General features: G+C 42.8%; 1 protein-coding gene across 5 annotated transcripts in view; it reads left to right on the top strand.

Annotated features, from left to right (window-relative positions):
- The window catches only part of TRABD2A (TraB domain containing 2A), a 77,262-nt gene extending 64,759 nt beyond the window's left edge, over window positions 1-12,503 (top strand). For 3 of the 5 annotated variants that reach the window (XM_066616717.1, XM_066616715.1, XM_066616718.1), the window contains 4 exons: window positions 345-435; window positions 4,561-4,818; window positions 7,901-7,969; window positions 11,856-12,503. In XM_066616717.1, the coding sequence (XP_066472814.1) occupies window positions 345-435; window positions 4,561-4,818; window positions 7,901-7,969; window positions 11,856-12,045 (608 nt within the window). In that variant the 3' untranslated portion in view covers window positions 12,046-12,503. Of the gene's footprint in view, window positions 1-344; window positions 436-4,560; window positions 4,819-6,510; window positions 6,649-7,900; window positions 7,970-11,855 lie in introns of those variants that run through there. The other 2 variants (XR_010793842.1, XM_066616716.1) reach the window with 2 other exon arrangements.
- Window positions 12,504-14,096: the final 1,593 nt, after the last annotated feature.

The raw sequence follows: 14,096 nt of genomic DNA, 5'->3' as shown, positions 1-14,096 counted from the left end.
CACAATTTGGAAACTGCTACAGTATTTAATAATGGATTTGAATAAAAAAATGTTTAAAGGTTCACCGCACAATAATGTGCATCTAGCTGGTTTACTGTGCCTGGTAAGCCACCAGAACACTAAGCAGCATTTCACATACGCAACGACACATATGCAGCCAAATCTATAGTAGTGAAATAACTTGGTTTGGTCTACCACTCACATCTGCATTGCAAGTTTCTTGTGGAACAGAAAACAGATGTTCATGTAGGTATTGTGTTGCCATCAAATCTGGTCTGCTTGATATGGTTATTTGTGTGCATTGATTCATATAATTAGGGGGCTTTGTTTTACCTTGGCTTTAGGTCATTTCATGGGCAACAACACAGTAATTGATGTTTTGAGGAGAGAAGGATATGCGGTAGAACACACTCCGGCTGGACAAGCCATCAACAGGTAAACCTTCAGTCTTGATCTAGTGTTCCTACAAGCAGCAGGGTGGCCCATAGGCAAGTGCGGTTATTACAAACTGTTGTTGTGCATCTGAGGTGTCCAAAATGACAGTTCTTGACTTATTGGCTTCACCTTGAATCACTCACTCTCTGTTTCTCTTCTGGTTATATAAACATACACATGTATGCTACTATCTCATGCATCCAGTAAAGTGAGTTGTAGGCAGTAAAAGCTTATGCCATAGTAAGTGTGTCTAGCTTTTGAAGTGCCACAAGATTCTCTGTGTAGGGTCTTTTCTTGTCCCCAGGCTAGTACAGACTGCTTTTCCCTTCAAATGTCCTGTGCAGATATAACTAAGAAAGACCCTGTTAACCATGATCAAAAGATTGGGAGAGACATGAAAGTTTAAACAACCCATCCCTCCAGTACTCTCCAGATCAAATTTCTTCCACCTCCATTTCAGTATGGTTAAGCATTACGTGAGCATTGATGTCAACTGTGGGTAACCCAACTGTAGATTTTTAACCAGGATTTGAACTAAGTTTCAAATCTTAGTTAAGAGGAAACTTTGGCCAACTTTAACCACAGTTAATGTTAGTGTCAAGGAAACACTCAGCTGGCTTGTTGAAGGCACATAACATGTATTCACTTCCTCTCCTTCTCTCATGCAAATTCACCCCTCTGTTCTATAGTTAGCTGTAACAGTACTGTAGTATTATTTCTGTATGGGCGCTGACTAGATTGCTGTGTAACCAGCACTGAGAAACCTGTTTCAAGCTCTGATTATGAGGACAGAGTTAGAGTTAGCATTAACCCTAATTAATAACCCTTGGTTGTGCTTAAAGATTAAAGCAAACTGTGGAAGTCGGGGGTAATTAACATGAGAGAGGAAAGGTCTATGTGAACTTGTGGCATATTTGTGATCTCCTAATACAGACAAAAGATGAGAAATGGTGTGGTGCACCAGATCATTATGTATTCAGGGATGTGTATGATTTACTCAGAAGCAGGAACACAGAGCAGCGTGTGATCCTGCTACCTGCTTCTGATATTTTAACTGCAGTTGAGAGACCCTACATTATGTCTGCATTATCCCAAAATGAGCAGGAGTGTTAACAGCTTGGAGTTAGGAGTGTTTAGATATTTTGCCCTCGTTCCCATGGAGCATAAGGGAATATTCTTTTGCCTCACTCTACCATTAGTTGTTTGTTTGACTTTCTCTGTAAACTGCTTTGTGAACTTTCCATTGAAAAGCAGTATATAAATACTGTTGTTGTTGTTGATGATGATAATTAATAAATATTTAGTGACTGAAGAGAACCTAGCCTTTCTCTTCTTGGGATCCCAAACATTCTTCAAGGGTTAGTCATATACTATAGAGTATCCCACTCTAAATAGTCAGTGAATTGTAAACTTGCATTTATCCTAGCCTAGGGGTATTCCCGTCTTCATTTTTTTTGAATGGGGAGCTCATTCAGGGTCACTCGTGAGTCCACCTGTGATCTCCTGAGAGGCTTTTGCATTCCATTCTATATTTTTCTGTCTTTGATCAGTCTGTCTATAATGTACTTCATGTTCAGCAAATCTTCTGTGAACTTAATTCAGTGCTGAAGGAGAATTGAAATAATATTCTTTGTTTGTCAAGATGTTGTTCTGCTATGCATTTGTCTCTGATACACATTTTGAAAGGACTGGGTGATTCATTTTTGTTCATTACTTCGTGTGTTTAAATATTTACAATGTGCAAGCGTGTATATTCCAAATTGCACAATGCTAGTTAGCCTATGATGACCTCTATCAACCCTTCCAAAACATCTAGATGTTCTAGGTCAGATTTTCCCCAGTTCTCTTAGCCTCTCCAAGGCATTCTTGTGGATGAAATGCGAATCTAACTTTACATTAGAGCAGCGTTTCCCAAAGTTCTAATAAATGAAACAAAGGGCTTTGCCAAAGTATGCTTGAAGGCAGTAGTCACTCTTATGCCCCATTATTTCCTGTTTAGAGGATAAGTAATTCCATTGCAACATCAGGAGTGACTAAGGGCCAGTCCAAATCTGCACTTGGGCTGATACAAGTCCCTTGCACCTACCTGGGATTGTTGCGGAAGTGCAATAAAGCACTTTCACAACGACGCAACTGCAGGGAAGTTGGCACACAGGACTTGTGTCGGCCTCCCTGTGCTGGATCCAGCCACGATGGGGTAAGTTTGTGTCAGCCTTTCCACGGCGTGGGGATCAGGGGGTGTGTGGGGAGGGCGGGTGTTCCTGGGAGGGGGAGTGGGAGGTGGGGCTAGACCCAGCAGTTATGCCAGATCCTGACACCATTATCAGACGGCCCAGGGCAGGCCTCTGGCTGCCTGAAACTTGTGCTGGATGCAGTGCAGGCACACTGCCTTGCCTGCTCTAGCACAAATTAGGGTTGAGCTTTGAGTAAAGCAAAGATATGGTAGAATTACTCACCAGTTGTCTGCGAAGAAGCATGGAGCAGGCAGGCTCTTCTGGAGGTGGTATGCCAGCAAGTGGTATGCTAGGCTCACGGGAACCTCACACGTTTAAATTTCTTGGTGCACGCTTGTTATCATGCAACAAACTGTTCCAGAATAATTGCACAGGATATTGGGAGCAGAAGGCTTTAAACATTGTACAGGTAGGTGGGTCCTCTTTATCTTTAGGTTCAGAACCTGCAGATTTGACTCTGTGTGGATTCCAAACCCTAACCTGTGCTGGAGGGCCTCACCTGACCTCCCAGACATGACTGGAAGTGCTTTCTGACGCCCTTGGAGGCTGTGCGCAGCCTCTTCGGGCCTTAGAACACCACCTGAAGATGTCAGAAAGACACTTCTGGTTTTTGCTAAAACTTGAAGTGCTTTTCCAAAAACTCCGGGGGGCGGGGGGGAGGGCTCAGAACACTTCCAGATGCAACCGGAAGGCACTTCTAATCATGTCCAGAGGTCTTCTAATGGACTAGACCTGTGGATTTGATTATCTTTCCCGGACGTCATCCCCCCCCTACACCGCCACCATGAATACAAAGATCTAACTTTACTTAGTGTCCTTTCATTATAGCTGTAAGGTAATACAGGTTGTTCCTCTTTATTGACTGGAACTTCTTTCCAGAAACCCTAGTGGATTAAAAAAAAAAAATCAATAGATACCAACTCAGTGGAAAAATAGATTTAACGCCTCATTTCCAGGTTTCTTTCTCCTTTATTATTGCTGCAGAATGCGTTGGTATAGACACTACTGCATTCAGCTACTTGATGGGGTGAATAATGGAATAAAATTATTAACAGCATGAAGGTAGAAAATTGGATTTTGGTGCTTTTTTTCCCATGTTACAAGGCATTTAAAGGTAAACTCCAGTATCAGTGGTGGGTCAAATCAGTGGATACCAAGGTCCCACCTCTAACTTGGTGTTTGGGGAAATCTTCATGGTAGGGATTATTTTGGCAACAAATAGCTAGTAACTTGCATTTAGAATTGTCAAGTGCAATCTGGAGGAGCTGTGCTTCCTTTTTTAACATGCTAAGAGACAGTAGGGGACAATGCTGAGTCCAAATATTTAAAAAAAAATTTGCACAACTGAACATAAGTGATAATGAAAATTATGCTCCATTCCATAATTTATTCCAGTTGCGGAATTTGGGATTGGGTTGAGAGTCCTGCTGTCCCCCCCGATTATTGGTCTCTTGTACTCTTAAAAGTGTAAATTGGCAGTCTGATCCTGTGATGTGCTGAGCACCTTCAATAATCTGTTCATTCCACAGTAGAAAGTAAAAATGGTTTCTGTCCATGTAAAAGAGACTTTTGTTCTAATCATATTTCTTGGTTCACAATACTATGGTCAACGTGGTTTAATATATAGCGCCAGGCTTTCTCTTTCATACAGTGTTATAGCTAACAAGAAGCTATTTAATTTGAGCTTTTTACTGAAGAGAAAGAATGGATGGATTGTACTGTTTTAATTTGAACACTTCTGCTGTTTTTTGAATGAAATGAGGCATTGGCTTACAAAGAGGCTCAAAAGGCTTCCTGGCAATTCTGTGCCTTCATATTTGAACTTGGCAAAACACCCACTCACCTGTCTCCCTCCAATTCATTTCCACAGTGGTTTGTTTTTCTCTTATAGTGGGAAGCTTCAGAAGGTGCTGTCTGCCCTCTCTTCGTCTTCACCGGAATATGCCTCTTACATCATCTCCCAGGAGCTTCCCCTTTCTCAACAACATCCCCAGAAAGAGGAAGAGGAGCTACTGCCCCACTTGCTGCTGCCCGAAAACATTGACTTGCTGGAGAAAGTGGACAGGAAATACAAGAAGAAGAAAAAGAAGCAGCAGAAAAAGCAGCGCTTGCGGCAGTTCAATGACCTCTGGGTACGCATCGAGGAAAGGTAATGAGCTGGTGGAGGTGGACAACAGCATCTTGTGCATTTTGACTAAGTTTGCCAGCTTATCTTTCTTAGTCCCCTGGCAGGGCTTCAGTGGCTTTAACAGTTGTACCTGTATGACCAACAGAATTCATCAAGGGAAATGTTTATCGTGACCTGAATGCCACATTGGAACATCTCCTATGATTATACTCAGTGGCAAATTAGTTGTGAGCTGGGAAATCCCTTATTCAAATCTCGATTTAGTTTTGAACACATTGAGCAACCCACTGTCTTTCAACCTCACGCATCCCTGCCTCTTTCCGTCGGGTGGATTGTCGTAATACTAGGTATTGATGACAGAAAATGCAAATAATAATCAGAATAATTTTTTTTTCTAATTGTTAGTACGGGTTGATTACCCTGAATCTGGAATTCCAAAATCTGGAATGTTCCAAAATCCAGATATTTTTTAACATGCAGACATTTTAAAAAAACACATTTTTTAATGTTTTGTGTGCCAGTGGGAGCTGACCAGAATCGAATAGAAAATTTATTTGTCATTGTACCCGTGTACACAAGTACAACGAAATTAGGTGCTTTAAAACAAGACAAGACCAAAACAAAACAGCAACAATACAACAAGGTCAGGCAGACTGCATATAAAATCACCACCTTGCTAAAACTCTGTTCAACATATCACTGTACCCTTCATTTAATCTGTACCCCCTCATTAATCTAATTTAATCTCATTTAACCCCCTCATTAATCTCATTTAACCTCATTTAATCCCCCTCATTTAATCTCATTTAGCCCCCTCATTTAGTCTCTGTACCCCCTCATTTAATTAATAGTGCAATACATGCTGGGGAACTACCCTGCAAGGTATCCTGGCAGCACAAAAGGCAGTGCAGAACTGAGCAGGCAGCTCAGGGGACCTTGTGGGAGTGATAGGGTGATGGGAAGGGGTGAGTTGGGGGAACAACAGTTTGCATACTACGCCAACAGCAAGTTCATCCTCTGCCTGCAACCCCCAAGATACAGGTATCTAATTATGTGTTTGCAACTATTTTAAAATCTAGAAAATCCAGAGCACTTCTGTTCCCAAGCAGTCCAGAGAAGAGATACACAACCTGTAATAGCAGTACTCCTCTTTTTTGTCTTTTGTCATATCATTGATGAAATAGAAGCAAGACAATCTTCTTTTGCCACTTTCTCAACTCCTGGTTAACATTCTAGCTTGAGGATGCTAATGGAAAGCACCCCAAACAGAAGAGGACCTGGCCCTCTCTCCTTTAACACCCAAGACATATAAAGATTTCGAGCATTAGGAGTAAGGGCAATTGAGAGCACACCAGCTAGGCAGCTGCCATTTCATATCTACTGATGGAAAGCAGCCCAAGCAGAAGAGCATGTGACTCTTGCCTGCTTTGTCACCTGGGAAGTCGTTAAAATCATATTTTTAAAATATTGTAATCTCCTTGAAGGACATAGTGGTCAAAAGGTATTATATAATCTGGTGTTATATAATCTGTCAAATAAATAAATGATAAAACCAAAGTTTTTACACATAGCTGTGAAAATACGGGTGGAGGTGCTGGTCAGTTACAAACCAACCTGCCAGCTGTATTGTGTTTGAGTCTGGACCTTTAGTGACTTTCAGTGTCATGAATAAAGAAGGGGCTGGCTATTAATTTCTGGCACTTGTGCCAGCAGGTTTCCCTGCATTGCTTGATCTGGGCTCCTACCCTGCTGAATCTGCTGTCAGGGCTGTTCTTTTGTTAAAATGCCAGCTGGCTCTTCTCCTTTCCACTAGTGTGTGAGTGTCCTATGGGGGCTCTTAGCTGTGGAAAGGTAAGTGTTTAAAAGGGATACTAATTGCCTTTCAATCCCAAAGGCTTTTCCCCTCCTTTCTTAATGCACTTGGCCAACACAAAGCTGAAACGGAGTGTGGCAATCGGATGGTCCTGGCATAACAGAAACTAATATGCTTTTTATTTTATTGGTTGGCATGTGTGCTTGTTTTGTAGTTTGCCTAGAATTTAATGATGGTTTCCACTTAGCAATTTGAAGTGGGGGAGGGAGGGGATTAAAACTGATGTTGGCGTCTTACTTCAGCCTCTGCAAGGAGATGCTCCCAGCTCACACTTCTGAGTGCATGAGTGGCCTGCTCCTTTGGCCCTTTGCTTCTGCATGCCTGAGCTTTGAGAGGCCTGGTTCTAATTTGGCTGGCCAATTCTTTTGCTCGTCTTTGCTCTCCATTTTCCATATGTGTCATCTTCCTTAGATCTATTTACCCGTGGTAGGCTTTCAGTAGGGAGAGTTTCAAAGTGTGCAAAGAACAGGAATGGTTTTAAAGTGGGTTTTAAATGCAGACATATTAACTCTGGTCAGCTCTGCACCATGTGTGTAAGGAGCTCTGGAAGGCTTCAGAGAGGCCCAGTGCTAAAACTGAGTCACTGTAGTCATGTACAAGTATAGCGGTGCTGTGAGAATAATGTCAGGTTTTACATCTGTGTTGTTGTTTTTTGAAGTGGAATGCTGCCCAAGGAAGGAAAGTAAAGGTAGTATTTGTTAAAAAGAAAAAGTGCACAGTCTCAAATTTGCATGAGAGAAGAATCTTAAATCATATTTAACCCCTCTGCAACCATTGAGCTTACCACAAAGTAGAATAGAGGCCATTGGTCCCCCACCCATGGTATCTGGGATAGTTGTAGCTGTGTAATAGGTGGTGGGTAGTTCTCTCTCGTCATGACACTATTTACATTTTCCCATAAGGATTGAATGGCAACTACTCATTTGTATGAGAAAAAGTCAAGGATTATAAAGCTGCCATTTAGAGTTCATGTGCTCAACCAGCCCCCATGCCTGATGATCCCACATCTGGAGCAAGAAACAGATTTTTTCCCCCTTGCCAACCATGTCTTGGTCTGCAGCCCATTTTCTTTGTTTCATAGAATTCCATAGGCGTGATTAAGAACTAAGGCTGCTCCTATCTGCATATTCCTTGTTGTGGATTTTGCCTCCTGGTCATGCTACAGTAGGACAGAACAGAGAATGTTAATTACTTGATACCTGTTTCTTTCTTTCTTTCTTTTTTTTAAAGAAGGACCAGAGCTGAAAAGGGAAAGGTACTTAAAAAGAATGAGACTACAAAACCTAATGGTACTCACAGGTGAGAGAGTGTCTTCTGCTTAACCAGTGCAAAGACCTCACTCTCTTTAATCAGTGGGCCTTAGAAGGAGTTTAAACATTATATTTTCCCAGCAGTGGAGTACTCACTGCCACATGCTATTCTTCAGCATCCCGCTGGCACAGAGGCCCAGCACTGACAGATGCTGGCCTCTCCATCAGCGCTGCATGTGGTCCACTGGCGGCAAAGTGCCTTATGGCGCTTACGCGACAGCTAGCGCTGGGGCAATGTGTGGGCCACCAGCGCTGCCCTGTCATTGGATCGGGCTGCCTGTCTAGCCTTCTTCTTGTCGTGCTGAACAGGGGGTTGGACTGGATTACCTCCAAATCCCTTCCAGCTCTAACATTCTATGACTCTAGATTCTCCTTGCCTCTGTCAGTGTGCAAGGAGTTTCGAGCATTCAGTTCGTCCCCTGCAAACTCAAGTGAAAATGTAGGAAAAGCCTTACTAAGACTCTGCCAAACGTGTACGCTGACCCTTAAGAGTTTAACAATTTGCAACAGTTTGGCAAGGACGTAAGCAGTACAGGACAAGGAGAACAGAACGACATGTTCTGCACAAACCGTATGAAGGAAGAAGGGCTAGAACTTCTTGAAAGGAACTACTAGTGTAGTAGGATACATAAGACTTATACCCTGCTTATCAAGGAACACTGCTCTGTCATCAGAACTTTCAGCAAGATACCGTACTTGGATATTCAGTTTGTGAGAATATGCATAAATGTGAGAACCGTTTTCACCTCACGCACACCACTGGAGTTTAAATCTTGTATTCCCAAAAAGTCAAATTCAGCCGTGGCTTATAGATGTCGGACTGCGCAACACCTGACTGGATGTGCGGAACATTCAGAGCACTGATTATATCATGTAGAGAATCCATCTGCAGCAGATAAGAGAAATTTGTTTACTATTTCCCTGTTTTTCCAAGAGCTCAAAAATGGTAATAGATTCCCTCCAGCTATTTTGCTAATTCTGCATAGTGTGCCCAACTAGTAATCTAGAAGTGTCATTTTAGAGCCTCAAAATTCTCAGGTGTGGGTTTTTCCCCTGGAAACTCACAATGGGGAGCTCTAATCCTCCTGCCCCTTCTTCTTTTGCTCACAAACAGCATGGTAAGCCTGGTAGAAGCACATCTGTCATGTTCCTCAGTTATTTTCCTTTCCTACCTCAGGCAGCAACACCCTCCAGGCATAGCAGCTGTCAATTGAACCTAGTTTAAAGGAATTTGGGTTTGTCCTTCTCTCCTCTCCTGATCTGTACATCTGCTCTCTTGGAAGAAAAAATAAAATCAGCTCTTCCATTCCACTTCCACAGCAGCACTTTAAGAGCTGAGAGTCCGAGAAACTGAAAAGGAAGAGACGTACAACTCTGTTGCTATTGGTTCTGCTAGTGAGTGGGAGGGTATATGTGATTAGAACTCTCCATTGCACAGCAGACCACCCCTGGTTAAGTCAAAAGCAGCCTCCACCCTTCTCCTGGCTGTGCAACCCATTCTCACATTCATGTCTTTGCCTGAGACTTACTGACCATCTTAGCAATTACTACAATGCTGCCCATGTTAGCACAGCACAGGACTCTGGGAAATGCAGCTTCCATATTGTCTAACATCCTTTCAACACATTCAGGCATTCTTGGAAGATACATTGCCAGGATCTCCAACCCTAGAAATACTGTTATAGCATGCACAAGAGAGGGAGGAGTTTTCTGCTGCTGCTCCCAAATCTCCCTGCTGGAAGGGAGCAGCAGGGCAGATTACAAAGACTTGTGCATGAAGATTATGGATTTACAAGAACAGGTTGGTAGCTGATGGGAAGCTGGAGGATGATTGGACTCTTCTGTGCTGCTGATTGATTTCATTGGGAGCACAATGGATTCCAAGTTGAGCTCACTGCTATTCCAGTGTTTAGAGTTGGGGGTTTTCCAAGCACAGTTTGAACTGAACCAGGGAGGGGAAGTTTCACCCATCACTAAACAGTGGACAGGCCTGTGTAAATGAAGGGGAAGGATAATGTGTCTGGGAGCTCCTGTGGTCACCAGGGGACAGGTCACAACAAGCATAACCTGCAGACCAATGGTGTGCACAAGGGCATTCCTTTGCTTTTTCTTGTATAAGTGACTGGTTGTCATTCACACAACAGTTTCCCTTTTACAGAGAAAAGTCAAGTACCATACTTGGGGTTGCTGTTTTAATGGCAGCAAAATCTGTTCTCAATCTCTGATACAGGGGGTTGAACCCCATTTGGCAAGGATCCTACAGAAGGATGTAACTATTCTAAATCAAATGTGTGCAGGACATGGAGAACCATTAATAAAATCCAGTTTGGGCTAATTAAATGAGACATTGAATGTCTGTAGGGGGTAACTTTGTGGGTGATTCAAAACATATCCTCTTCTGTTCTCAGAAAACATTAGAGTTACTTAACATCAGTTCAGATGTTGTTTGCTACCATGAGAATATTTCTTAGTGTCCTTGGCATTAATCTAAACATTGTGTTTATTTGGTGGTCATGTTTTATGTGTGCTTTTTCTACCACATATTACTTCGACCTTTTTGCAACAATAGGGTGGCCAAACATAATTTTTTTTCTTTTTGTAGAATAAATGATTTTTAAACAATAAATTCATTTAAAGTGTCCCTTTAAAGTAGGCTTATTTAAACTGTATAAACGTAAAACAAACAAGTCTTGCACTCAGAATCTCTCAAAACTGAACCCAAAGCTGAGCTCTGTTTAAAAGCAATATAGTTTATCTATTTGTTGGCAAATTATAAATATTTAGAGTCTGTTATCCAGACAGCATAGACATTTACTCTCATGGAGAAACATAGTTTTGTCCAAAAACGGGAGACTCTTACTTCTAGAAAGCACTAGACCAGTGGCTCCCAAACTGTGAGTCGCGACCTGATTTTTTGATGGGTCACCAAAAGGTGATGAAAAGATAAAAAAACGAATAGCCTAAAGTCCAGAGGCTATTCAAAAGTCAAATGTCAAGCACTTCTTTCAGCAGTGCCTCAGCCACTTCTGCTGAGGTGTCACTTCATGTCACTTTGCAGACCAGCAACTGAGCAAAAGCTTAGCTGATGCTCAAATTCTGCGGCAGAAGTGGCACTGCCAAAAGTGCAGATCACACAATAATTTTCTCACCCATAAATGGGAAATATGATTTGCCCATGTTCTGTCATTTTATACATCACTTAATGATGTCACTTCCGGCCTTCAGCAGTTGCCGTGAATGCTGCTCGGCCCACTATATGAAATGAGTTTGTCACCCCTGGTCTACATGATCAAAGGTTTGGGTTATGCTCCTGGGTAAATGATGGCTATGTTTAGTTACATCTGTCATATTTATGAAAATTCCACTCATCCAGCTGTACATTTCTTAGCCCCTGCCCCCTGTTGCTGGCTGCTGCTAGTGGCAGGCAAAAACTTCCATAGAAAAAGGTAGAATCAACAGAAGCTGCAAAAGCACTGCCAAAACCAACAAAAAATCAGCTGGTAATACTGGAGGTTATATGTATGCTTTAATTCCCTGCATGTTTTAGTTGTGAACCATCTTTCTCAAGGGAATAGTTAACTTCAGAGAAAGTTTAATGGAGCGTCAACCAGAAGACTCTCAAGCAAACATCCAACCTTTTTATAGGTTTGAGTGGGAAATGTGATAACGTCAGATGGAGTGAATGTTACTATATGGTACCAGAAAGGGTGGGGAACTCAACATGGGGCTGCCGTTTTTGGCAGAAACCCTGAGTTTCTCGAAACATGCAATTCTACTCCAGAATGGATTCAGCATTTCACTAAGTTCTATCCCACTTTTATTTTGAATAACATCTAATTGAAATTGTATATTTCTTCTGTTTTCTCTCCTTGCAGTGCCACTGATCCACCTCCTCGGATTCGCATCATTAATGGCTACATTACTGTGGAACCCCAGCCTCGGGGACACAGGCGATCTAGTCACATTCAGTCAGACATCAGCAGCTCCAAGGGCCTGTTTCTGATCCTCCCCACCTTGACATGGACTCTGATTGTGCCTGCAGTAATGATGCTGATGCTGGAGTGAACTTTCTGTGCCAAACTGCATGCTCCTTTTATTGAAGAATCTGGGGCGGGGGAAGACGAGGAGAGAATAGTGACTCTTGTGAATGAAAGATCATCTATTTGGATTTTTTTAGACCTAATTCTTTTCCTGAATCTGGACCATTAACATGATTAACTGGTTTGACTCTGCCCAAAACAGGAGAAGATATTTTAAATGAAAGCCATTATTTATCCTTCTCTTGCAGAAGAATTATTTCATGTTTATCCCATAATGCTTTTGGGAGATGTATATGTAACTTAGCTGTTATTTAGCTGTATGAAACTGACTTGAATACAATTTTTTTTTTTGGGGGGGGGGGGGTATTGTCTCTGATGCTAATGCAAACTTGTAGCACCACCAGGCAATAATGACAGGAGCTCAAAAAGTGTCTTTTGATTACATTTGTACCTGCAATGCTCTCTCTCTGTTAGCACATTAACATCAGCACAGTTTTCAGTGTTGTGGTCTCTTATTCTGCTTTCTACCCCTCCAACCCTTCCTTACTTTGGAAGAGTTTTCACTTTTTTTACTAGTTTTCTTGGAAATGTACAAAGATATAGCAGATGACTTTTTCCCTAGGCCAGGAAAAACTCATATGTTAAGTTTCAGGATGTTTTAATGCTGACCTTTCAAAGCGGTAGCCTCATCTTGTGGGCAACTGCTGACCCTAATCAGGAAAAAGAAAGTGAAGCGGACTCCTTGCTTCTTTTTTCTGGTGCCAAACCCACAAAAGACAGGCTGGAGAGAAACTGAGTGGCAGCTGCCATCACCATTGTCATCCCAGTGGCTGTGGCTACCATCACTGATGCAAAGGTGGTGGTTGCAACTGGAGCAGTCAGAGAGGCCTCTGTCACTGTCAGAGTTGCTGGAATGGCTCAGGAGCTAGCTTGCCTGCAAGTGCCACTATCTACCCAACCAGGCACTGTTTCTAGTCCATCCCTCCATTCCTGCCCTGTTGGTGCAAAGCAGGGAATTGGAGGACAAGCAGCGGACATCAAGGACTCCTACAGGTTATTGCATCTTACAAAATTGGCTACTGAGTGAGGTGGCCAGGTTGACAGGAGAGCTGGAATGAGGACTCTCCCACACAGAAGCCTTGCAAAAGATGACAGCCCAGGGGCCACATGCAACCTGCCCCCCTGAGATTAAACAGGAAGAAGCAGGTGGCCTGGCTGTGGGGTCTTGCTGTCATGAGGGAGAGACCCAGGGAAGCAACCATCCCTATCGGAGAAGGATTTGAATGGGGCCTAAATTCACTTCCCCTCTCCCATAGTTGAGATGACTGAAAGAAGCATGGGAATAGCAATTGCAAGAAGACTCTTCTTGACCTTCCCCTCCCCCTTCCTTCACATCCGCTTCTATCTACATGTTCCTCACCTCGGGGCTAGATATCAAACATGGACCTCAGCTGTTGTCGCAGAAAGGGAGGGGAGAGGAAAATCTATGTCTGTGGCTCTTGTCTGTGTCTTGTGACGTGTGCCCACCACAAGATTAAGGAAATATTGGGCTGATGGTGATGTGGGGAGGGGGGGTTGCATGGAGCACTTTGGGGCCCAGGTGCCCAAAGGCCTGGCCAGGTCTGGTGTATTGGGCAAAGTGGTGGCACAGGGCCAAAGAAGAAAGTGGAAGCACTAACCTCAAGGCTGTTGAAAATATCAGACAGTGGCAGCTGAAGACTCTCTCTAATGTAAAGTAGCAAGTGGAACCATTTGCAAGCCACTTTGAAATAGGTCCAAGACTTCCTTCAAAAGTTTTGCTGGGTCCTTGTCTGGAGGTGAAGATTTAATTTTGCTAGTGATTTGGGGATTTTAAGCATAAGACCAAAGAGAAAGTGAGCTGCTGTTTTATACTGCTAGGTATTTTGGGTGAGGCTTCATTGCCAAAAAGCACTAATTGGCTTAGCTGCTATAAGGGCATAGCATATTCACAGTCATTCCCTCCGTTTGGACAACAGTGCTGTTGGAATCTTTTCACTTGAGCTTCTGTGAAAGCAGGAAAAGTCAGTTTAACTGGGATTGACACCTCTCATGGGA

This window comes from Tiliqua scincoides, chromosome 2, assembly GCF_035046505.1.
Source record: "Tiliqua scincoides isolate rTilSci1 chromosome 2, rTilSci1.hap2, whole genome shotgun sequence".
NCBI classification, from domain to species: Eukaryota; Metazoa; Chordata; class Lepidosauria; order Squamata; family Scincidae; genus Tiliqua; species Tiliqua scincoides.
The sequence above is the reverse complement of the archived record's forward strand: the minus strand, read 5'-3'. Positions and strand labels throughout refer to the sequence as shown.